Genomic DNA, 26285 nt, shown 5'->3' on the forward strand with positions numbered 1-26285 from the left:
CTTATCAGAAATTCAGGGGACATCCAATCTGTAGACTTGCCCATCTGATCTTCATGCTTCCTGCCACTTGGTCAGACTTTGGTTTCCTTTCATAATAATGCTCTTATGCAATCCACTTGCATTCTTCCCTTTTTTTTCTTCCTCATAGAATAAATGCCAAGCTTTCAATCTGCCAGGCATTGGTGCTTAGTATTAAAAGCCAAGCTTTTGATCTTCAAAAGTCCTTTTTATTCCCCTCCCAGGCTCCAGACTCTAAGATTAATATCCCTGCTCTAAGTTATAAAAGCGTAGTTGGAAACAAACAAAGAATGTAACACTTTGGTTTTTGGGGTTCTGCCTTCTTTGGTTCTGAGTTGAGTGTACAGAGGGAGCTATCTCTACTGCCTGAATGATAGGTCCGAGGAGGAGTGAGAGAGAGTCACTTCCTAACTCTACAAAATGTTATCCTACCTCTGTTGGCTCTCAGTAGGTAAAAAAAAATTCACTAAGAGGACAGTCCCTACAGAGATAAGATGCACTAATAACTCAGAAGCTGGAAGGCTAGAGCACATTCGGAAAATGACAATAAAAACGATTGTTATGTTGATCATGATAATGTCAGAATCTCCCGTTTGCTGTAGATTTACATGTGCCAATTCTGGCTCAGTTATTTTGGTTCTATTAGCCTATAATGTTGATGATTATGATTCTCATTTTGCTATTGAAGAAACTCAGGATTTTTATGTAACCTTAACTTTCCTGAGGTCAATAAGTTTTTAGTACCTCCAGGCCAATCTGATTTTAAAGCATGTATTCCTAACCATTCAAACTATGGTGCTCAAGCTATTCGAGGACCCCTTTACAACCTTAAAAATGATCGAGGACCCCAAAGAGTTTTAATTATGTGAGTCACTATCTTCTTATATTTAGTTTATCAGAAATTAAAACAGATTTTAGAAATATTTATTAATTCATTTTAAAATAACAATAATAAATCCATTGCATGTTAATACCCACAATGTACTTTTACCAAAAGTTACTATATTTTTCAAAACAAAATATTAGTAAAAAGACTAACATTACTTTATATTTTTTGTAAATCTCTCTGATGTCTGGCTTACTAGAAGACAGCTGTGTTCTACTATATGCTTCTGTATTTGGTCTATTGTGATATCACACATTGTGTAGCCTGTGGAAAACTCCACTGTACACACGTGAGGAAATGAGAGTAAAATGGCAAACAACTTCTAAGTATTATAAACTAGTGTTGATTTGTAGACCCTCTAAAAGGGTTTCAGGGAGCCCTAGAGGTGCTCAGACTATAATCTGAGAATTGCTGCATTAGGATAATTACAAATATATTTGATTCCAGTGTAGCAAAAATCTATTATGTGTAGACAGGAAGTGGGTTTTGAATTGGGAAGTATAGATTAGAACCAAACCATGAGGGGGTGCTAGCCAAGTTAAGGAATCGAGATGTCATTCTGAAGGAATTGAGAGATCATAGATGCCCTTCAGCTTGGTCAGAGCTTTGCGGGGAGGGGCAGAATTAGTCTGTCAATAAATGAGTAGGATGGCTTGAAGGGAGTAATGCCAACCAGTAAGAACACTGTAAAGAGGCAGTGGATCTAGACCTCTTAGGATTTAGTGAAAAATAAATGTGTTAATTTATATAAAATGCATAGAACAAAGCCTGCTCCATAGTAAGAACTGTTAGAAGCACTTATAGCCGGGGTGGCTGGCTGGCTCACTCGACAGAGCCTGCAACTCTCAATCTCAGGGTCTTGAGTTTAAGACCCACGTTGGGTGTGGACCTACTTAAAAAAAAAAGTACTGGTAGTAGTTGTAGCAATAGTGCTATGGCTACCATTACTAATATTAAATAATCAGCGAAAAATTCCAGAAGTAGGAAGAATTAGACATTTTGCAATAGGATGTGGTTTGTTAATAGGACGTAGTTGCTGATTGGATGTCGGGGTGAGGAAACTGAAAATGTTAAGTTAGTGATTTTTTGCCATTTGGCTACTTTAGGGACCCAGGTAGTATTTTGACAAAGAGTTTATTCTCAGTAAATATTTGAAAGGACTGGAGGGTGAAGGGAGGCATGGAAAGAGGTGAAGAAGCCCTTGGGGCAAGGAAGATGACGTCTGTTGGTTTTGGTGTTGAGATGCCTGTGGAAAATACACATGATGAAATCCTTAAATAGATAAAACACAAGACCATACACGATGAGTTCATGTCCCTCCTGTGCATTTAAAAAAAATATTTGTTTATTTTTGAGAGAGAGAGAACACACACAGTAGCATATATAAGCAAGAAAGTGGCAGAGAGAGAGAGACAGAGAGATTCCCAAGCAAGCTCCACGCTCAGCACAGAGCCATACGAGAGGCTCTTGAGATCATGACCTGGGCCCAAATCAAGAGTCAGATGCTTAACCTACTGAGCTACCCAGGCACCCCCTGCTGTGCTTTAAGCTCCTCAGAGGGTTTTCATCACACCTTGGATTTTACTCTAATTTCCTACAATAGCCTACAGGCCCAATGTGTTAATGGTTCTCATTACCCTTCCAGTTTCATCTTGGGCCATCCTCCCTTTCCATTACTTTGATCCAATATGACAGATCCTTGAGTGCCCCCCTCCCCACCCCAAGCTGTTTCCCACCTTAGGGTATTTACACTACTGTTCCCTGTTTTGCACTGCACCACCCATCACACCACCCCTTCGCATAGCTGGACTGTTGAATCTGCTGAAATGTTACCTGCTTGAGAGCCCTTCCCTGATCATTCCATCCAAGTGAGTCTCCCTCCCCTTTGCATTCTTTTCTCTCATCAAATTCTCTTCATTATCTTCACAGACAGCATTTCATGACGAGACTTTCTATTTCATTCATCATCACTGGCATAGTGCCTAGGGAAGGTCCTCAGATAGAATGCGTATTTGTTTCATGAGTGAATAAATGGGATTCAGGAGATAGAGTGAAATAGAGAGTGAGCCTTAAAATGTAGGGGAGGTCTGTGCTTTGGTTTGAATTTGTTTGATATTTTAACACCATTAAGCCACCAATCTTCATTGGGAGATTCTTCATCATATTTGAGTTCAAAATTGTGTGTACCTCAATCTGTGTGATCTCTTCAGTTTTATTTACCCATGTTGTCTGCTAGAATAACCTTTGAAAGTTGCGAAGGTGGCAACAAGGACATAACGCTCCCTTAGAAGAGACCATAGCCTACCCTGCCCTAAAGTCCCAGTAAAGGATGGCTCTTCCTGCTTCCACACTGCAGCTTCTTCACCCTGTAAACAACTTTGCCTTTACTCAAAGGTCTGGTGCTATCTATATTCTAGAAAAAGAGTAGCCAATTGACTCCGGTATGTTTTCTGACTTGGCCTCTTTTTCATTGGGTTGACCTATTAGCAGATACCTTCTGGGAATTGTGAAAATAATACTTAAAAGAATCTTGATGGGCACCTGAGTTCAAGCCTCACATTGGGTGTAGAGATTACTCTAAATAAGTAAGTAAGTAAGTAAGTAAGTAGATGTTATGGCAATATATTTGGCCTCTGTTTTCCTGTAGGAAACTTTTAGAATCCTCTGTTTATCATTGGTGTTCTGAAAATTCAAGAAAATCATGCATTTGTAGGTCTTAAAAAAATAATCAATATAGATACCCAGTGGGTCCTTAATCTTGAAGACTCCTGTTATTCAACTGGGGGACATTCTCTTTAAGTATTTTTTTAAATAATTTCTTTCCTTTTGATTTCCTAATCAGAAAAGGAGCTTTCTGATACTTCTGATACTTCTGACTGTTTGGCTTTCTAGAATAATTTCCTAATTTTATTATCTAATACTTCCTTTATCTTTTTGTTCTACTTCCCACCCCACCCCCAGCTTTATTTATTGACAAATAAAACTTGTATGTATTTAAGGTGCACAAAGCAATGTCTTTATATAAGTATACATTGTGAAATGATTAACCCAATTAAATTAATTATCAAACTAATTAACATATCCATTATCTCATATACTTTGTGTGTGTGTGGTAAGAGCACTTAGGATCTCCACTGTTGGCAAATTTCATGTATACGGTACACAATTGTTAACTACAATCACCTAGTAGTATAGCCACCTACTGCTTGCTCCAGAACATATTCATCTTTTTTTTTAATTTTCTAATATGTTTTTATTTTAGAGAGAGTGCACTCCAGTGGGGGGAGGGGCAGAGGGAGACAGAAAGAATCTCAAGCAGTCTCCATGCTCAGTGCAGGACCCAACACAGGGCTTGATCCCAAGACCCTGGGATCATGACCTGAGCCAAAATCAAGAGTCACATGCTCAACCAACAGAGCCACCCAGACCGGCCTGAACATATTCATCTTATAACTGAAAGGTTTTACCCTTTGATCAGTATCTCTCCTGTTCTCCCACCTGCTCCCCCCCACCCAGTGTTGGGTAACCTCTCTTCTTTATTAGTATATATATATATATATATATATATATATATATATATACTAATTAGTATATATATATAATTAGTATATATATATAATTAGTATATATATATATATATATATATATATATACACACACATAATATTAAGTATAAATACATTATTTTCTTTATTCATTTATTCATCAACAGACACTAGGTTGTTTCCGTATCTTGGCTACTGTGAATAATGCTGCAGTGAACATGGGAACACACATTATACCTTAGAGATAGTGATTATTTATTTTTTTGTATTATACCCAGAAGTGGAATTGCTAGATAATATGGCAGGTCTATTTTTAATTTTTTTGAGGAACCTTCATACTGTTTTCTATCAGTTTCACATTTCCCCCCACAGTGCACAGGGGTTCCCTTTTCTCCACATCCTCATTAACACTTGCTGTTGGTTGACTTTTTAAATAATAGCTATCCTAACAGGTGTGAGATGTTAACTCATTTTGGTTTTGATTTGCATCTCCTTGTTGATTAGTGATGTTGAGCACCTTTTTATGTACCTGTTGGCCATTTGTATGTCTTCTTTTGAAAACTGTTTATTCAGGTTCTTTACTCAGTTTTAATTGAGCTATTTGTTATGTTGCTATTGAGTTATAGGAGTTCCTTACACACTTTAGATATAAACCCCTTATCAGATATATTGCTTGCAAATATTCTTTCATTCCATAGGTTGCTTTTTCATTTTTATTGTTTATTTTGCTATGTAGAGGGGCACCTGGGTGGCTCAGTCAGTCAAGCTTCTGACTTCCACTCAGGTCATGATCTATGCTGACAGCTCAGAGTTTGTAGCCTGCTTCAGATTCCGTGTCTATTTCTACCTCTCCCTTGCTCACACTTTGTCTTGCTCTCAAAAATAAATAAACATTAAAAAAAATTAAAAAATTATGGGGCGCCTGGGTGGCTCAGTCGGTTGAGCGTCCGACTTCGGCTCAGATCATGATCTTATAGCTCGTGAGTTCGAGCCCCGTGTCGGGCTCTGTGCTGACAGCTCAGAGCCTGGAGCCTGCTTCGGATTCTGTGTCTCCCTCTCTCTGTCCCTAACCCACTCGCATTCTGTCTCTCTCTCAAAAATAAACATTAAAATTTTTTTTAATTAAAAAATTATTTTGCTGTGTAGAAACTTCTTAGTTTGACATAATCCCACTTGGTTATTTTTGTGCTTTTGTGTTGTATCCAAAAAATCATTGTCAACATCAGTGTTAAAGACCTTTCCCTTATGTTTACTCCTGAGAGTTTTATAATTTCAGGTCTTATGTGTAAGTCTTTAATCCATTATGAGTTGATTTTTGGGTGTGGTGTAAGAAAAGGATTCAGTTTCATTCTTTTGCATGTTGCTATTCAGTTTTCCCAACACCATTTATTGAAAAGACTATTTTCCCCTTGTGTATTCTTGGCACCTTAGTCATAAATTAGTTGACCATATATGCATGGGTTTATTTCTGGGCTTTCTATTCTATTCTTTGACTTCTAACCTTCCAATGATTTAAAAACAAATTAGCCATATTTTTTGTTTCATTCCATGGGTTTTTTCTTATACTCTATGTGTTCCTTTTTTATAGCATCTTCTTCTTGATTTGTTCATTTGTTCATGATCTTCATGTCTCTTTTTTAGTGTTTCTGCAAGTGCTAATTAGCGTTTATGTTCCTAATAGTATATCTGTGTCCACCAGTATCTATTGTCATGCGTTTCTTGATTTTTTTTTTACATTGTACATTTTACTCAATTATCTAGATGGTCTTATATTGCCTAGCCATATGTGAGAATGAATCAATAGAACAGCTGAATGAACACGAATAGGATTTATCACTGGCTGCTTTCATAGTAGAGTGAGCAGGCAGGGGAATGAACTTGCATTGGGGAATCTCTAAATGCCAGAATAAAGACCCTTTCACTTTGGACAACCAACTCCCAAACTCACCATCTTAGACTACCCCAAATTATTTAAATTTTTTTCAAAGGGAAGAATCTTCTGTTTTATCCTCCCAGGGTGAAGTAGGGAGAAGAGTTAAGTGGTGGGGATGGAGGGCAGATGAATTGATTTTTCTATGGATTCTACTTTAACATTCCTTCCCTTTTTTGGTCCTGATCTTCATGTCATTTTTGGTGTTCCTAAGTCCTGAATCTCTTCAGGTTTCTGCAAGGTAGAGGAGTGCTCTGTTTGGTCTGGTCACATCTCCCCTTCAGTGTCATTATCCTTCTATCTACTTTTCTTCTCCCAGGAACATGAAATCCATAGTCCTCCTAATAGTCTCTATACAATATAGTCTCTTCATTGTTGTGAGGTCACATACGCTTTGTTCCTTTACTGTCATTTAAAAGACATCTTTGGAAAAAGAGATGATAAATACATTGTCAGTTCACTGTTATCCTTTCTTTCTTTTCCCGCTTTTCCTAAATCAATGAAAACCATTATCTTCTTAAAAGACAAAGCCAGGGCACCTGGGTGGCTCAGTCTGTTAAGCATTTGACTCTTGGTTTCACCTCAGGCCATGATCTCACGGTTTGTGAGTTCGAGCCCCGTGCCAGGCTTTGTTCTGAGAGTGGAGAGCCTGCTTGGGATTCTCTTTCTCCCTCTCTTTCTGCCTCTCCCCTGCTTGTACTCTCAGTCTCTCTCTCTCTCTCAAAATAAATAAATAAACTTAAAAAAAGACAAAGCCAGCCTCCTTCATTTGGCCTACTTCTACATTCTGCAACTTTGTTTTAAAGTAGAAAAGCTTTCTTTGGGAGTTTGAACCTCCACTTTTCCCCAATCACACAGAATTTCTCTGTTTTTTTTTTTTTTCGTTACTAAATCCCCCTTTTGCCTTTAAATCTTGGAATATTTCAGTACTCAATGGATAGGTATATACCATTTTGAGTAATAGAAAAGTAAATCATCAAAAAACACAGGAAAGGACTTTAAAATGTTTTTCAACAATTAGAAGTCCAATGATTTCTTTATAGTTTCCTAAGCTACCACCATCACAGGGCACTTCGAACTGAACAACATTTTTGAGAGAAAACTCATTCTGATAATGGTTTAGATGTTTTCTTCAAGAAAACAAGAAATAAGGATTACATATAGATTTTTGGTTTTTTGAAAAATTATTAAGTGTGTACTTACTGGATAAAAGAGCTTAAACAGAGATTTCCTTGGGAAAATGTAAATGGACCCCTTATGGATCCATTGGTTAAGAGTCAAGTAAAACTGGGTTCAAATCCCAGATCTGATCCATTCTACTTGCTCTAACTTAACCTCTCCGAGTCTCAGTTGCCTCAGTAGTAAATGGTACTACTGAAACTTCCCTTGTGGGGTGGACACGAGAGAGAGAGAGAGGTAATGTGTACACAAAGACATAAGCACAATGCCTGACAGTTAGTAAGCACTCATCAAATGGCAGCTGAGGTGATCATGAGGTAAACAACCTTTAGAAAGTAATTGCTTACCATCTTCTTTAAAATATGAGGAGAAGGCCCTTTGTAAACATATCCAAGGTTGGGAAACTCCACAAGCCATAGATGTAGCTTTCTTTGATTGTGTCTCTCAGGCCCCTGCCTTTGTTTAGGTTCATTTCATTTTGCTTAGTCCTGAATGTATTAGAAAACTGAGCCAGGTCACCACCTAGTCAGTACTATTTATACTCAATGAATTGGCAAACAGTAATGACTCCTCAGGATTATTTGTTTTGCCATTTTAATAATTACTTACTGGAGAAGCACTGGGTAATCTATGACATGACAAGTTTTGACGTCTCCCAATTATGTGCATGTTGCGGAATCTGTGAGTTAGATTTGTTGTCCTTTCCTGTGGTGGAGATCAGCTTGCAGTTCTTATTTGCCTAACAAGGTACAGTCCAGGATCCAGCAGAGATCAGATTCTTTTGACAACATTCACACTTGTTTCAAGGGAAGCCACAAACATACAAACATATTACAAGGTGGTGTGGACATATGCAAATGTGCTAAATTTGTAAGAATGAATTTATTCACTTCAAGCATACTAGTTAACAACTACTTGTAAGCTAGGTAAAGAAAATCAGTTCTAGTCTTTCTTTAATAAACAATGATTTCCTTTCAAGCCCTATTCTATACGCAGTACTGAAATGAACCAAAAAACTGCTGATGAGACACTGTGTTTTTTTTTAATTCATGAACCCATGTAACAAACTTTTATTTTGTGTGTCAGGCACTGTGTATTGGAAATTTAATAGTGAATAAAAAGAAGACATGATTCTCTCACAGAGTTTACTGTCTCCTGAAGGAAGCAGTTACTGAATGAGCAGTCATAGACATAGATATAGAAATACAATGCAGTGAGGAGGGTAAAGGAAAGATATACAATGCCATGAGGACAACACAGTAGAGTGCCTGACTTGGTCTGCATTGGCAAGAACTCTTCCCTGCTGAAAGGAGGGCTAATCTTAAATGTGAACGATAAGGAAGCATTAACTGTGTGTGGAAAAGAAAAGAACATTCTAGGCACATACAAAGGCCCTGCAGCTGGAGTGAAAAGGTGCTTGTGGGGAATGGACAGGACAATGAATTTTGACCTAGAAGACAAAGGCAAGCAGATAGTGCAATAAACCTCTAAATTCCTTCTCTTTTAATACTCCAAGCTGCCCTTTTAGTTTTGCTCTCATTCATCCATTTATTTATTCGTTGATTCATTCAGGAATTCAACAAATGATTAATCGATGTCATTATTCTGTCGCAGGCCCTACATTAGGTATAGGTACAACAGTAAATCCATAGTCCCAGAACCAAGATCTCACAGGAAAAAAAGGCAATGATGCCCAGGTGCTATACAGTCACAGAGGAAGAGCATGAACCTCTGTCTGTATTTAGGAAGCTTGTAGAATACAGGATGTGGATGAAAAACAAGGTAATTTCAAGAAGAAAAACTGTGTACAAAGGTCCAGAGGCAAAGGAATGATTGGCAAGGGCAGGGAAACCTTGAGAGGCTCATTGGAGCTCCCATTGGAGACTATGAGATCCTGACTGGATGAAATAAAGGCAAAGAAGTAGGCAGTAACCAGTCCTGAAAGGGTCTTTTTTTATTTGAGAGAGAGAAAGAGAGCAGGGGAGGGGTCAGAGGAAGAATCATAAGCAGACTCCATACTCAGCACAGAGCCAGTGCAAGTCTTGATCCCATGACCCTGAGATCATGACCAGAGCTGAAAACAGTCAGGTGCTCAACTGACTGAGCCACCCAGGCGCTCCCTTACAGGGTCTTTTAAGCTGTATTAAGAGTCTTGGGTTTTCCCCCCATAAGAGTGATGGGAAGCCACTGAAAGACTGTAAGCAGGGCAGTTGGCATAATCAGATCTGTACTTTAGGGTGATTGTAATTATATCAATATGGAGCATAGAAAATTTACTAGGAAGCTACTGCAGGAATTGCTGAGAGATAATAATGGCCCAAGATAAACTAGTGGTAATATGAATGGAGAGATGGGGACAGATTTTATGGCTGCCAGGGAGCTGGAATTTATAGGAATTGTCATCTGATTAGATGTAGGGGGAAAGGAAAGTTGTTAAAAATGTCTTTTGGGATTCTGGTTTGGGCAACTAGGTAGACAGTGGTACCACTCAAAAGATAGAAAACACAGAAAAATGAGTGACTTTCTTAATCATTGTATTTCTTTATCTGTAAAGCATCATTTTGATTATCTTACAGAGTTGCCTGTACTATACTAAGAACTAAATCCCTAGCCTAGATGTTCAATAAACTTCAGCAGTTATTTTTATGTTCAAAGTTCCAGAGAAGCAGCTAACCACTGAAATTAGGAGACAATGTGGTTACCAAGAATGTCAGAGAAGACGTTACAGGGCAATTGAGCTAGGCCCCATTGGGTGACAGATCACCAGAGCATAAATGGAGGGATGAGTGGTGGACAACATTTTTGGCAGAAAGCACAGCAGGCACAGGGCTCAAAGTCCTTCAAGAAATTGGAAGTGGTCCCCTGTTGCTGGATCATAGGACTTGTAAAGGGGATGGCAATAAATGAGCTACAAATTTAGGGATTATGGAAGCCTGATAAACCAAGCTGAAGAGTTGGCGTGTCACCTTACAGGCCAGCACTGGCCAAAGTTTTTCTACAGAATGTAAGTCTCTTATAGAAGGTCAATATGGTTCAATTAATGTAGAAAATTCTGGTTTAAACAAAGTTAAATTAACTTTTTTAATACAGGACTTCTCAGAGATTTTCAATGTACATTGTAAACCTATAATAGAGGGATACATCATGGTTTTATTTTTTCTCAAATTCCTTACCTCTTTTCCCAGAACACCAATTAACACCTCAAAAGACATGGACAGTTGGCACCATCGGGTTTTGGAAACTCTATTCTAGGCAAAGGGGAGCCATACAAGTATTTAAAACAATGAGAGAACCTGATCTGTGAGTTACAAAGATCATGCTCACTTAGTGAAGAGGATGGATTGGAAGGGGTAAAGTCTGAAGGCCTAATGACCTTAAGAAGTTAAATGAGAGAATAAGATTGAAAATTTATACATGTCAAATAGGGGGCAGCAGTGGACGGGACATGCATGAGTTCGCACAAGTGTGTGTGTGTGTGTGTGTGTGTGTGTGTGTGCATGTGTGTGTGTGTTCACTTAGAACAAACCCCACCTGGTTGTTTGTAGAAGCTAGGGAAGCCTTTATCAAAAAAAATTATGAAGCTCTTTCTCAACATGAGAAATTCTTATTCCAAAACTCTTTTGTATTTGGGATGTCTTTTGATCTTCCCATCATCCTCTGAGAGACTTTTAAAATCAGTTTCCCCAAGTGTCATAGAAGAGACTTGGCCACAGTTCACGAGCTGGTGAAAGGCAGATCCGGCCTCAGTCCTTCTCATTCCAACCCCAGGGCCATTTGCATCCTGTCATGTTCCTTTTCAGCAAAGACTTGAGCTACAGGTTGAAGGATATATAAGACTTGCATCAGTTGAAAAATAAGCAAAAACTTTTTGGTTAGGAGGAGAAATACAAGAAAAAACACAGAAGCAGAAACACACATGGCACACAGGAAGTGCCAATCTGTTGCAGGCGAGAATCTTTCTGGGAGTCACCACCATCCTTCAGGGCAGGGCCAGCTCCAAGGGCATGTGACATGTATAATTGCACAAGGTCCCATGCTTGAATTAGTGCTCTGCTGTACTCTTGAAATTCCTAATACTTTTTGAACAAAGTACCCCATGTTTTTATTCTGGATTGGGTCCCACATATTATGTAGCTAGTCCTGCTTCAGATCTCCATCAAGCGTTTGAACTGTCTATTTTACCTTTGGGGGCTGTTCTCACTCAGCTGGATGTCTCTAAATTCTTACACTGTAAACACAAGTGTTGTAACCAGTTACAAGTCTTACAGGTCAACATTTGACTAGTTTTTTATTTGCACATCAATTTCAGCATTTATCTCTCCAATCAAGTTGTGAATTCCTTACCAACACTTAAGAAGGCTGGTGCTAGGGGCCCCTGGGTGGCTCAGTTGATTAGGCATCCAGCAACCAACTCTTGATTTCAGCTCAGGTCATGATCCCAGGGTTGTGGCATTGAGGCCCACATGGAGCCCTGCATCAGGCTCAGCTCTGAGCCGGGAGCCTGCTTGGGATTCTCTCTCTCTTCCTCTCTCTCTGCCCCTCCCCTGATCATGTTCTCTCTCCCTCTCTCTCTCTCTCTTGCTCTCTCTCTCTCTCTCTCTCTCTCTCTCTCAAAAATAGATAGATAAAGAAGGCTGGTGCTAAGCACACAGTGGGCAGGTTGTAAATGTTTGATGTTGAATGACCATATGCCTCCATGATGCACCCACTGACATGGAGAGTTTGATACTCCCTGGTAATGAAACCATGGCTTTGAGCTTGCCTAAGAAAGGTATGGGGTGGGAGGAAATTAAGCAGAACTGCCAAAACAATTCAAGGATGAGAACCGGAGAAGTGAATAAATCTGGCTACGCGGACAACAACAGAGCATATACTCAGGACAGTATGCAGTGCCTCATACCAGCAGCTAACACTGATTGGGTGTGTATTATGTGCTCTGGATTATTTTAAATATTGTATATATATTAACCCGTTTAATGTTTACAACAACCTTATGAAGTAGATACTATTATTATCAGTATTTTGCAAGTTAGATTTGAAGCACAGAGTGATTAAGTAAGTTGCCCAAGATTATACTGCTAGGAAATATCATAGCCAAGATTTGAACTGAAGCAGTGTGTTTCTCAAAAGTCATGTCTTTGACTATTTGCCTCTTACACTGAGCTGACCCATTTTAGAAAGGAGTCTCACATCTGGCATTACTATTAAGGGCTATATATGTGAGAGCTATTATTACTCTCCATATAAAAATATGCATGGGAGGTGATGGCACTATAATTCTAAACTTGCATTTAATTTTGGACATTTTTTTGGTCCTAGGTTTTTTTTCCCCTTCCTTTTCCTGTGCATGAAAGAAGATAAAATGAGTCAGCATTTGGAAGCAGAAAGTCCTCTAAACTATGTTTTGTTTTTGTTTTTTTTTCTGGGGAGAGAGTACAAATCTTCATCAAATTCTCAAAAAGGATCTGTGACCCTACAATGTTCAAGTCGTTACTCAGGGCCTATTCTACTTTTCAGATACAAATTCATAAGCTTTGATTATCATACTTTGTTCACCCTTACAGCCCTGTCACATGCCAGATGGAAATTGCAGAGGTCTCTATTTGAGGCATGTTGAATATAATCATTTTCACTCTATATTTATTCCATAAATATTTATCGAGCTTTAAAACATATACAGACTTGCTTATAAATTCAAGGTCCATCTGGCTCTTGAATTTGGCTTCTATGTTTATCTTACTAGTATGGTAACACCTAGAGTATTAACCTTGTCCACATAACACTTTGAACTTTTCAGAAGGTTTTCCCACAGGATGAGCTAAGTGTATCATGTGATATGTCCTGCAGTTTCCAAAAATGCCCTATACATGGAAGTTTTCTTCTCAAGAAGGGGAAAATGACAGAATATGGTAGTGTAGGGAAAGGGTGATTTGTGCTGATTCTACGTGAACATAAAGGCTTCCTTCCCAGACTTCTGCAGCTGAGGGTCAGGAGGATTGATGCAACCCCACCTGCATCCTTGCCTGGCCCACCTCGGGCAGAAAACTGGAGATGATGAGATTGAAGAAGAGTATAGAGCTCTGGTATTCTCTTTTGTTCAGGGCTGGCCCCCATAACTTTTGAAGGAGAGTAATAGTAATTTCTCCCCTTGCTATTGACCTCAAAGTTCTGGGGAGTGACACCAACTTAATTTCCCATAACTTTAGCCTCTCAGAAAAAAGTGACATGTCCCCCAAAACAAAGGTTGAGGAAAGTCATTGTGGAATGGTGAGCATGGGAGCCAGGACACCAGGGTCCGTGCTCTCAGTCTGTCACTGGGTGATTCAGGCAAGTCAGTTCTTTTCATGAAGCATTAGTTTTCTCTTCAGCGAAATGGTAGGCTAGACCTGCCATCTGTAAGATCTGTAGATCTGTAAGCCACCTTTTAATGTGAGACTTGCTGGGTATGTGTTTAGCATTACCTAGAGCTAGTCAAACTAAAAAGTTTAAGGGCAGAGTTCCCAAGACTGTCCTCACTTCCAGCATCTACTGCAAACTGGGGGTGGGGGTGGGGGGGTTCCAAAACTACCTTTAGTTTTAATAATTTGCTAGGACTCACAGAACTCACAGAAAGCTATTATATTTCTGGTTGCAGTTTGTTACAGGGAAAGGACACAGATTAAAAGTAACCAAAGGAAGAGATGCCCAGGGTAGAGTCAGGGAGGGTTCTAAACTTGGAGTTTGTCCTCAGGACACATTAACCCCCCTCCAGTGATGTATGACAACATGTGTAGAGTATTGCTAACCAGGGAAGCTTAACTAAGCTTGGTGTTCAGAATTTTTATTGGAGTTCTATTATATATGATAATTGATTGATTGATTGCTCATATGGTTGAACTCCATCACCAGGTCAATTGATAGCTCATGACCCAAATCCTCAACTCTAAATCACAAGGTCTTTCTGGTATGGACAGTGTCCCCCCCACCCCATTAAACTGTTGAATGTGGCAGCCCCCTCCCTAAAAACAAAGATATAGCTATCAGGTCTGACATACGTTACTTCCCAGAAGCCTAGGGCAAAAGCCAGGCCTCTCTTTGGGCAAGGCCAAATTTTTTTTACTACATAAGCATGCTAGATTTGTTGTTCATTAAGATTCCCTCCTGATAGATCTTCATTACTAAACAAACACACGTTGACTCTTTCATTCTTTCAAAAAGTACATTCGAGTAACCATTCTGTGCCAGGCACTGTCCTAGGTGCCAGATACAGAAAAGGAGCAAAAACATTCCTGTCGCCCTGGAAATTGGGCTCTATTGACGTGATAACCAAAGCCAAATACATATGTACAGTCAGGCAGCACTATGGGGATACAGAGTGCTGGGAAGAAGGAGTGCTATTTTATTTTATATGGTCCAAGAAGGTAGCTCAGAAAAATTGATACTGGAGCAGACACTGGAATGAGGTGAAGCTCTTTGCTCTGCTGCTGTCTGAGGGAAGGCACTCAGGACAGAGGCAACAGCAGGTGTGGAGGTCCTGGGACAGGAGTGCTCTTCCTGGTGTGTTGGGCAGACAATAAGGACGCCACTGAGTCTACCTGGGAGGCTGGAAGGCGTAGGGAAGGGACTTGAAGCGAGAGTTGGTAGTGCTTCAGGTAAGAAGCAGGGGCGGGAGGAGGAGGAGGGTGTGTGGGAAGAACAAGGACAGAGCTATAGCTGGGGCCAAATCTTAACAGCATTTTAAGAAAGTTTTACTCTGAATGTGTAGGAAGCCAATAAAGGGCTTTGAGTAGAAAAGTGACATGAAGTGATTTGCATTTAAAAGGACCATTCTGCCTGCTGCATAGAAACCATTCTGTAGGGGGTGAAGGAGGAATCACAGGCTCACTCAGCTGGCTCCTTCCAGTCTTGAAACAATCATGGTGATAAGAGATGGTGGTTGGCCCTCAGAAGCAGCAGTGGATGTGGTGAGAAGTGGCTGGGTTCTGGATGTGTTTTGAAGCTTTGCTGAGGGAAGGATGTGGGGAATGAGAGAGGAACCAAGTAATAGGAAGGGGGAGCCCATGGACTGGGAGTATGGTCAGTGAAATACCAGATCAGCTGTGAGTGATACGAGTCTAGAGGTCAGAGGAGATTGGTTTTCAAAATCCAAGTGTGGGGTCTTGGATGACCCCATGAGACTGGATGAGGTCCCCTGGGACCGGATTGTGGCTAGAGGAATCCAAGAACTTGGAAGTCTAGGGTATGTGTACGTGTAGACGTCAGACAGTGAGTAGCAGGAGGGTGGAGAGCGGTGCCAGGAATTAATGAGGAGAGCATGTTAGGAAGGAAGAAGCTCTCAGCTGCACACACAAAACTGTTTACATGTGTGTTAGAGGTAATGGCATATCTAATTGAGTAAAATCTTCAGAAATTAATCCACTGATCACGTGACCCCAGAATTCCATTCTCTAATACAACGTAAAAGAATGAATCACTCTCAGCCAGATTCCTATCACTATATCTTTAAATTTCTCCACCTTTAGTGGTCATGACAGAGTCCAGGTACCCAGCTATGGGAATCCTTTTTTTTTTTTTTGGCAGTGAAATCTGCGATTTGGCTGGAATTGAAGCCATAGGCCTGTAAGAGCCCCTATTACAGTGGCTGAATTACACATTTCTTGCTATCTATTTTATATGGTTATATGGTGTCATTTCAGCACTTTCAGAATCTGGTTCTCTTTTTCCTCTATTCAGCTTACTAGTTTTAAGGGAAAATGCAGATTGAGTTCAACTGTACTACTGTATTTAATATATGTATATGTATATGTGCATGTGTCTATGTATTTTTATCATATTCAGTTTTATTACTTTAAATATAGTTGTGAGAGTCCTTGTATTAATGTTGCTTGGTTTGATTTTAGCATGACAATCTTATTCAAGTCTTTCGTAGATGAAAATTTCTTTTTGAAGGAATACAATAAAACTCATTTTGTGAACAGAACGTTTTGGAAAACTTTATACTTTTGCTGTAGCCACTAGGCATGTGGTGTTACTGAGCCCTAGAAATGTGGCTCCTTCTGAGAGGCATGTGTATGTAAAATACACACTAGATTTCAAAGACTTGGAATGAAAAACAGAGTAAAATTAGATCATTAATAAATTCATATTGATTATATGTGGAAGTCATAACATTTTTGATATATTAAAGAAAATATCTTTTTCCAACACTTTTTAAAACATTAAAAAATATTATTAAAATTATTTCACCTGCTTATTTTCACTTGCTAATGTAGTAACTACTTACAAATGTAGCCTGCATTACATTTCTATTGGAGAGAGTAGTTTTGTGCATTTGGTAGCATATACATTTATATCCATGTCCCAATTTTCTCATGTAGAGAAAATGATTTTTGACCTTTTCAATACAAGGTTTCACCTGAAAAAGTGTTTCTTAACATTAAAAAATACTTTAAAAATTTTCTTCTTACAAAAATAATACATGTCCTAAATTTTCTTTGACAAAAATATGAACAACAAAGATAACCACACATAACCACCACACCGTACATTTATATATTGATTTTGACAAACACATATTTTTCCACACTTTTTTTTCACCAGGAAAGGGGAAGTTGGTCAGTATACATTGTTTTTTGACTTTCTCAACAATGTAACATAGACGTCTATCCTTGTCATTACATACCTTTAAATTTTTCCTGCGCCAATATTAGCCCAAAGGATATATCATCCTCCAAGAAGCAACAGTGGCTTATGATAGCAGAGATTTTTAAATCTTTAATAACAGCTTTATTGAGATACTATACCATACAAATTCACTTTTTTAAAGTATGCAAGTCAGTGGTTTTAGTATATTCAGAGTTATGCAACCATTGCCCTTATCTAATTTAGAACTTTTTCATCATCCCGGAGAGAAAGCCCTAATCCATAAGCATTTACTCCCATTCCCCCACCCAGTCCCTGGCACCTAACCTACTTTCTATCTCTATGGATTTGCCCATCCTGAATATTTCACATAAATGGAATCATACAAGGTCTTTTGTCACTCAGTATGTTTTCACCACTGATCCATGTTGTAGCATGTATTGGTACTTCATTACTTTTTATAGCTGAATGATAATTCATCCCCTGGATATGTTTCACTTTATCCATTTATTAGCTGATGAACATTTGGACTATTTCCACTTTGGGGCTATCCTGAATAATGTTGCATCGTGAATATTCATCTATAGGTTTTGGTGTGAACAAGTGTTTTCTATTCTGTTGGGTATATACCTAGAAGTGACATTGCTGGGTCATATGCTGTGTTTAACAATTTAAAGACCTGTCAAACCATTCATTGCTGCACCATTATACAATCCCACAAGCAGTGTGCAAAGGTTCCAATTTTGCCACAACTTCACCAACACAATAGTAAGTGATTTTCAACTTAGAGGATATTCATTCATAAGAGAGACAAATCAAAATCGCTTTCAAAAAAGAGTGACATTGGGGTGCCTGGGTGGCTCAGTTGGTTACGCGTTTGACTTCGGCTCAGGTCATGATCTCATAGTTCGTGGGTTCAAGCCCCGCATTGGGCTCTGTGCTGACAGCTCGGAGCCTGGAGCCTGCTTCGGATTCCGTGTGTGTCTCTCTCTCTGCTCCTTTCCTGCTCATGCTCTCTGTCTCAAAAATAAATAAAACATTAAAAATTTTTTTTTCAAAAAAGAGTGACCTTAACCCACCCCAACACACACACATACACACACACACACACACACACACACACACAGAGTGCCAGGTTTGATTTTGGGTATCTTATTTATCTCTATCAGTCTCAGTGAAGTGGAGATAATAACAGTACTTACAAGGGCTGCTGTTAGAATTAAATGAGATGATGCTAGTAAAACCCCTTGCACAGCACCTAGTACATAATATATGCTCAATAAGTGAAGTGCTAGCTATTAATATTTTATCAATGTCTCAATATTTTTCCATTATGTGTACCCACCATAATTTGCCTAGTCAATTCTATTGTTGGACATTTAGGTGGTTTCCAGTTTTCATGACCAGAAACAATGCTCTGAGAAATGACCTGATGGCTAAATTTTTGCCCACATCTATGATTATTTTCTTAGGATAAATTCTGTAAAGTGTTATTGCTGGGGCATATTAAAGAAATTTGAAAGATATTTCCCAATATATATTCTTGTCTGAGTTATGTAAAGTTTTCTTTTCAGAAAGGTAATCAGGAACTACCCCTTGAGTATTGCCAAACTGGTTTTGTAAATCCTCACCTGTATCTAACAAATATTATGCAAATTAAAACTATCTTGAGTAAGCCTAAATTTAACTCCGAAACTATTGAATGAGAAAAGGTACAAGAGGATATTAGGTCTCATCCTCTCAGATCTGGGCTCTTGGATTTTTGTTCCTCTTCTCCCATTGTGTTAATATCCTAATGAGACATGTTGAAGAGTTATCAATGAAACCAGGCAGAATGGATGTTTCTGTTTTGCATTTTGGCAAATCCAGGCCCAAAGTAAGCAGGCAGTGGAGCTTGAACAGTAGAAAAGGATGATTCATTGAGAATGGGCGTGCACCTGACGTTGCTTATGTGGTCAGGTCCCTTATAGGGGCAGCCTCTTCCAATTGCATATCCAGCCTGGGGAGGATCAAAGGCTTCAGTTTCCTCTGATGGATATGGGAAATCTTCACAGTAAAGGTAGGATTTTAAGACATTTAGCATTATGGCTCAAGTTTGGCTGCGTGGTGGGATGCTCTGGAATTTGACACAGATTGGGAGATTTAGCATTGAGAATTGGAAGGAACTTTGTGTAGATGGCAGGGATGGGCAGGAAGATATATCAGCGAGTACTGCGTTGCTATTAGTGTGCTGGTAAATGGTTAACAATCAGCTCTCAAAGCAAACAACAAAAAACCCAAAGCCCTGATTTATATATGTTTTTTTTTTAATTTCCACAATATAAATATCCCACCAAGGCAGATTTCAGATTTTAAGCTACCAACATGATGTCCCTCACAGCAGAGCTGGAAATAGATGTGTGTAATCGGCCCATTCGGCTCTCAATAGCCAGTACGTAGCGGTTCCAGCACACCACTGTTTATTTGCATAAATTACTCCACTTGGATAACTGAAGGAACATTTTACTCTGTGAAATCCATTAAGTATCCAGAATCTAGATTTAATACATTTTTAGAGTAAAATGTTTTGCTTTCTTTTCCTGGGTTAAATGCCATATCAAAGGTTCCCTTGTGTGGTGTTCTTACCTATGGTAGCATGCACAAAAAAGGAATTATAAACCTCACTAGAAGCTCAGGAGGTTACCCACTGGACAATCAACATATAAACCACCTGAGACAGAGAGTTGAACACTCGGTGCTTATTGATCCTAGAGAGGGATTTTGTACAATTCCACAACAGAGAAACATGATTAGGTCTGCACGTATATAGGGTAATCCTAATTCCAAAGGACTTTGTGGCTTATAGAGGGCTTTTTGCAAGATGGTAAAATTTCCTATACCCAGTTTCTAGTTGCTCATTAAGACAGATTGATAGGTAGTGAAACTCAGGTCTCTAAGTCACTTTTGTTCACTTAAATGATGCCCTTTAGTGCGTCTCTCCAATTCTGTGCTGATGGAGACCCCAAGGAGCCACTAGGAGGGAGAAGTGGCATCTCAGCCGTAAGCAGTTAGGCTGTCTGTACAGCAACTCAACAACCCTGTGAAGGAGTTTCTATTATTTTCTTCTACTTTGCAAATACAGAGGCACAGAGATGTTAAATTACTTGCCAAAGGTCACGAAATTTATAAATGCCTGAGCTGGGATAAACCAGGACTGCCTGACACCTAAAGCCTCTATTAAGAATCTCCAGACTGGCTTAGGTCAGAGGTTTTAATAAAATTGTAGATATTTATTGTGTTAATTGGACAGGATGACCTGAAAGGTTTCAGTGTAAGGCAGCACTAACCTAACCGGGGTGAGGGTATATGACAGTGTTGGAGGAGGGGGGCCATGACAAGGGTGAGAAAAAAAAAGAACGTGTCTACATGCCTTGATGCCGAATTGTGTAATCTAAGAAGGCTGTGTATTTGTAACGGGCCTTTTTTGTGAATTCAGTCAGCCTTTCAAAGTGTTTTCTGCCCCTTTTGTAGCTTATGGCTCCCTTTACATAAACTGTAAATTAGACACTAAGTTCCATGACAGCTGACTGACTATATATTTTATGCGTGGATATTGCTGATACAGTCCCATTCTAGTGGCTGAGACAGTGGGTGCTTTTCTATTTGTTCCTTACTGATGGTGAGATGATTGTAAATATCCAACAAGTAACAACAGTATGTTCTTTCCAAGATCATTCAGTCCACGATCTCATTAAATCCTCACAGTAACTCCATGAGGTAGATATTCTTTTTCTCCCTAATTTAGAGGTTTAAAAAATACCTTAGGGGAAACTTGTAACTTACTTAAGGACACAATAATAAGTGCCAGAGAATCATCAGCTTTGCTTGATATCAGAGCCTCAGCACTTAACATTATGCTATAGTCTGTTGATTGATAACTCATTTGTTGCATCTCTAAGAAAGCTCATGTTTTAAGATCAGATGAAAGAATTTCAGTTCTGTGAAGAAAGGGACTGTTTTGTTTTAACTTGATCCCCATATATTGCTCAGTAAATATTTTTGGTCTGTATACATATAAGAATGGGTAGGACAATTACTTCCATTGGAATAGGACTTACTAGAGTAGAAGATTACTGCCTCACAACAGGTTTTGTTGTTGGGTGTTGTTTGTTTTGGTTTGGTTTTGCAAGAATTTTAATAAGGATTGAGCTATAAAACCTAAATATTACAATATTTGCTGAACTGGAGAAATTCCATAATTAATTCAGTGAAGAAATATTTATTTACATCCATTCAGCAAATATAATTGAGCACCTACTAAGCACCAGACATTTAATACAGGAGATATATTAGGAATGGTTGATAATAATGAGGAAACAACTATTACAGAATGTGGTGATCCATGAGGAAGACTCACCCCCGCCCCCACCCTCCACCAAAAAATATAAAAAGATGTAGAGACCGAAAATACCTGAGGAAGAGACTGTGGTCTGGTCATGTAATGCCTCAGAGAAGTAGGGACAGTTCAGCTGACATGCTGGAGAATGCCAAGAACATGAGGAAGGAGCTTAGGGAATGGCATGTGCAACTTTCAAAAGCTTGTGGAAAGAATTTGACATATTGGAGGACTAGAAAGTTCAGCAGGTCTTCTGAGAAATGGTCTATACTATCCTCTTACCACCACAGGATTGTACGGGGCTTCTTTACCTTACCTTTACCCTTACCTCCTTTACCGCACATCATTGTGTTCAAGCACAAAGCCAAAAGTCCTTTTGGTTTTGAGCCAGGGTCTAGTCTCCATTGATCATGGCAGAAAAGAGTGGTCCACAAAGTTGAAATGTTGGAGTCAACTTAATCCATGGAGATCTCTCTGTTTTTCCGGGATCGTTGAATAAATAGAGGAGGTATTTTGCTGGAAACATGAAAAGGAAGCTTAATCTATGCAGGGGATATTTCTCCCATTGGTTAGAGTGGAAAATTACTCAAGCACAAACCTGGCCAGTGGGCCTACCCAGTTCATCATGCAGCTCTGTTCCAAGGTAGCCCACATTCCAGGAAGATAAGGGGAGAACTTGCAAATACTGTCCCAAGGTCTCCTGTCACACCTTTAAGTCATTTCAACAGAAGGCACACTGTCTTCTTACCACTCTGAGAGGAACTTAGCGTTTTCTCACCTCTGCCTGCCCCTTCCCCATAACGCTGATCGGCAAGGGAAGCTGAACTGTGTAACTGCAGGTGAGCAGACCACCGGAGACCTGGTGATGGGTCCAGTTCATCATGTGGAGGAACCAACCATGAGCTGAGGCTGAAGTGGTGGGTTAAATTGGTTACTGGAATTTCATTTGTGAAATTTGAACAAGTAGTCAAACAATTCTGTGAGGCTTAGCCACCAGACGAGCATAAAATGAAATCCATCGTAAGCTGAACTTCCCTTAAAAATTACATCAAAGAATATTTCTACTCTCTTCTTCATCTGGCTTTCTGGAGATGGGGACGGTGCCATTTTCCATCTGCCGGAAGCATCCACTCTCCGTGGAAATCTAATGGCGATTCCCAACCTCGGTTAAAAACTTGTTTTCCCATTTTTTTGAACTGCAAATACTTCCTAAATTGTGTGAGCCGAAGCATTGTATGTATATAATTAACTCACAGATCCCTCTGGGCTCATCTAGCTCAACTTGTGGAGTTTAACTGAGCAAGACGTTTGCTGATGTCTCTTCCTGCAGCGACACCCACTGAAACAAATACCTTCTACAAGTGGAAAAATGGGCAAATTTCTTTTCCAGTTTGGCTTTACGAAGCTGTGATGTTCGTAAGTGATGTTTACTGGTTTCATAACAGTAGTGATCAAATTTTCTTTCAAGTACAGGTTTTGTAATTTTCGAAAACGTGGGGGAAAGGGTGGGGGGGGGGGGAAGGTGGGGAATTTTGCATTTTCCTCCTAGGTGAAGCAGGGAGGCAGGCCTCTTTTTTTGTATTAATTGGATCCTCGAAGTCCCCTCAGGGTAGCAGTGGCTCTCTGTGGGCACAGGCCCCAAGGCACCTTCCGTGTTGGGAGCAACTGTGAGCGGTTCCTGCAGGGTTGTGCCTTGTTCACAAGCAAGACCTACAGCCGGCCTGCAGCGTTTGTCCAAAACAAAGTGCAAAGGGCTAGGGAAGGTGGACTTTTCCAGAGTGACTGTGTTGGCTAGCTTCGTAAGTCAGCCCTCTGCTTCCCTCTGCCTGTGTGGACACAGACGCCCACAGTTAGAAGCGGGTGTTGACTCTGTTTGGAATGGGGAAGTCGGACGTGGTGGCAGCAAAGTTCTGGCCCCTGCCCCGCTTTCTATTCCTAGCACAGGAGGCTTCAATTAAGCCATGGCAGCCCTTCTTCCCATTCTCTCCTCGCCGAGGCTTCCAACCCCAGGCCTCGCCCTTTAACTTGATTGAGGCACCGCAGACCTCGCACAGGGGTGAGCAGAAAGGGACCTGGATGCAATCTCCCTGCCTACCCAAGAGGGACCTACTTCTCTCTGCGGTGCTGAAGCGCAGGTGTCCGGAGCACGGCAGCGAGCGGGGGACTCCGGGGGCTAGAGAAAAACACCGCCCTTGGCTGCGTGGCGCCGGAGGAGGGCGGTTGCCGGAGCGCGTCTCTGGTTTTCACGTGAACCCGCCAGCTCGCTGCTTTGCTGCCCAGGTGCCGGTTCGCGGCTGCGTGCGCCCCACTGCAGCAGAGAGCAGCCGCAGCCTCTGCCTCGGCCACCAGCGCGGCTGGGGAAGAGTCCTGGGGCTGCTGACGCGGTTGGGAGGAGCCTCGCCTTTAATGCACCAGCCGCCTCCAGCCTCCTCCTGCAGCAGCGGCAGCGGCTGCGAGTGCGCGCGTGTGGGTGTGAGGGCGAGTGCGCTGGCGCCGGCCGCAGCGCCCTGCCCAGCTCCCCGCCGCCTTCCTCACCCCCGCCGGCCGGAGCCGCCCTCCCGTGGGACCGGCACCCCGCTCCGGGCCGGGCCAGCCCGAATCCGGCCCCTGCCGTCTCGCCACTGCAGCTCGGGTCCAGAAAGGCACCATTTTGTCGCGGCCGCCCGCTCTCCCAGGGGGAGGAGGGACCTTTTTTGCATTTTGGAGCGGCTGCCAACGTGGGGAACCTGTTGGGCATCTCCCCAGCCCCGCTTGTGAGCGCCTCCCGGGCGGCGGGCGGGCCCGGACCCCTCGGGGCACGGCGCATCTTGGCACCCGGCGGCAGCGGAGCCGGGCGCAGCATCCTCGCTGGGAATTGGAGCTGGAGTGAGCGCACCGCGGGAGGAGCCGCCGCAGCCTCGGAGATCCCGAGTGGAGGAGGTGACAGCTCCATTGCCGGGTTTTTATTTTTTTTCTCTCCGCCTCCCCGTCTCCTCCTCAGGCTCGGACCATGGTGCAGTCCCACCGGCTCCCCTGCCCCCCTCTCCTGTGAGACTGGCTGCGGGGAGGGATCATGGATACTTGTCTGCCGGCTTCTGGTTCCCACGCAAGTAAGCCTGCTGTCAATGGAGGAGGACATTGATACCCGCAAAATCAACAACAGTTTCCTGCGCGACCACAGCTATGCGACCGAAGGTAACGCCAGCCCCGCCGCATTCCGCCGCTGGGGCCGGGGCGCAAGTTGCGGATCGCTGGGCTCGGCGGGCAGCTGGGCGCCGAGCGGCGGAGACTCCTCCGGGCCCGGGGCTGGGGCGGGGGCTCGGCCCGCGGGGGCAGCGGCCGGTGCGCCCCACATCCATCCGGGCTCCGCGAGACGAGCCCGGCGTTCAGCAGCAGGTGGACCCGGCGCCCACGGGAGTTAAAATGGCCCTCGGGGATTAGGCTTTTCAGGGTGGGGCTCCCGACTGGAAAAATGACCCCCTGAAGGCAGATAACCCCTCCCCCGAGATGTTTGCCGGAGTCTTGCGGGGGAGATGAGGAAGGGGCCCGGAAGGATCGTAGGTCTTCCCCTCCCTGAGCGGAATGATGTTGTGTCTCTCGGTGGCTGCAGGGAGGGCATGGTTTCATTTCCTGCCCGTCTCTCTCTCCGGCCGGGTTACCTGCTCAGACAATCAGAAGCCCAAAGGGCCTTTTGCAAAGGGGCGAGCCCCTCTCCCCTTGGAGGTGCATTAGCAAGAACTAAAAAGGTGGCTGGGGAGACCGCTTTCCAGCAGCGAGCGAACGAGTCCGACACGTGGGGCGAGCAATGCGATCAGTGGGGCCTTTAAAATCACCATTATGAATTCTGCAGCAGTAGTTTCTGCTGAATCAACAGCCAGCAGAAAGCAAGAGGGTTCAGTAAGCTGAGCTTTGCCAAGAGGTGAAATTGTCGTCTCTCTCTCTCTCTCTCTCTCTCTCTCTCTCTTTCTCAGCGTGTTCTGACATTAGCAGGCAGGCACGGAAAGTCAGCAGGTGGAATCTCATTCTGCCTTTTGTGTGTGAATAGAGAGTAGAGGCATTTTTCCCCCCCAAATGCCCAAACTTTTACATCTTCGCTTTCATTTTCTACCTGTAGGCCCTTTCCTTAACCGCGCATAGGAAGTGTTGCATTATCACGTTGTAATATCCACGTGAGAAAACGTGTGTGAAAGGGCTTTAGGAAAATGTAGCAAGGTATGTTAATTTAAGATGATTCTTGTTATCCTTGGATACTAAATTTTCTATAATACTTAATCAGATCAATACTCCCAGGAAAAATGTGATGGGGATGGGGTAGGAAAGGAGTTCAAACTCTGAAAGAAATAAAGAGGCACACAATTTGGGGGCAAAGGTGGCATCTTCCATAAACATCTCTGTAAATTTTAGATTAAAAAGAATGCCCAGTGCTGTTGAAATATATTCTCCATTCATCATCATTATTGGAAAGCATCCAGCCTAATATGTCCATGGTGCTAGACAGATTAAGCAGACTTGTATGTGCTCTGGCGTTCAGGAGCTTAGAGATGGCTTTTAAGATGTTCAGCCTGTCCCTCCCCCATACAACCACCATACTCGCTGATTCTTGTTATTTGAAGGCTGACAAGGTGGCTGTAAGATGTTCTTTCTCAGTCTTAAGTGCTTTGTCACTGACTCATTTATCAGGTAGATTATGACTAGCTGTGTGTCTGAGCATGTTATCCAAGACAGAAGTTGGCCTTGGGTCTATTGGTTTTT

At 41.6% G+C, this 26285-nt stretch overlaps 1 protein-coding gene across 11 annotated transcripts in view; it reads left to right on the forward strand.

The window, feature by feature from the left end:
* The window catches only part of PPP2R2B (protein phosphatase 2 regulatory subunit Bbeta), a 465243-nt gene that overhangs the window by 169511 nt on the left and 269447 nt on the right, over positions 1–26285 (forward strand). For 4 of the 11 annotated variants that reach the window (XM_060635808.3, XM_060635807.3, XM_060635813.3 and 1 more), the window contains one exon: positions 24535–24728. The exons of 5 other annotated variants lie outside the window; for them this stretch is intronic. In XM_060635808.3, the coding sequence (XP_060491791.1) occupies positions 24535–24728 (194 nt within the window). Of the gene's footprint in view, positions 1–23792; positions 24729–26285 lie in introns of those variants that run through there. 2 more of the 11 variants (XM_060635806.3, XM_078449887.2) reach the window with 2 other exon arrangements.

This window comes from Panthera onca, chromosome A1, assembly GCF_046562875.1.
Source record: "Panthera onca isolate mPanOnc1 chromosome A1, mPanOnc1 haplotype 2, whole genome shotgun sequence".
Classification (NCBI taxonomy): domain Eukaryota; kingdom Metazoa; phylum Chordata; class Mammalia; order Carnivora; family Felidae; genus Panthera; species Panthera onca.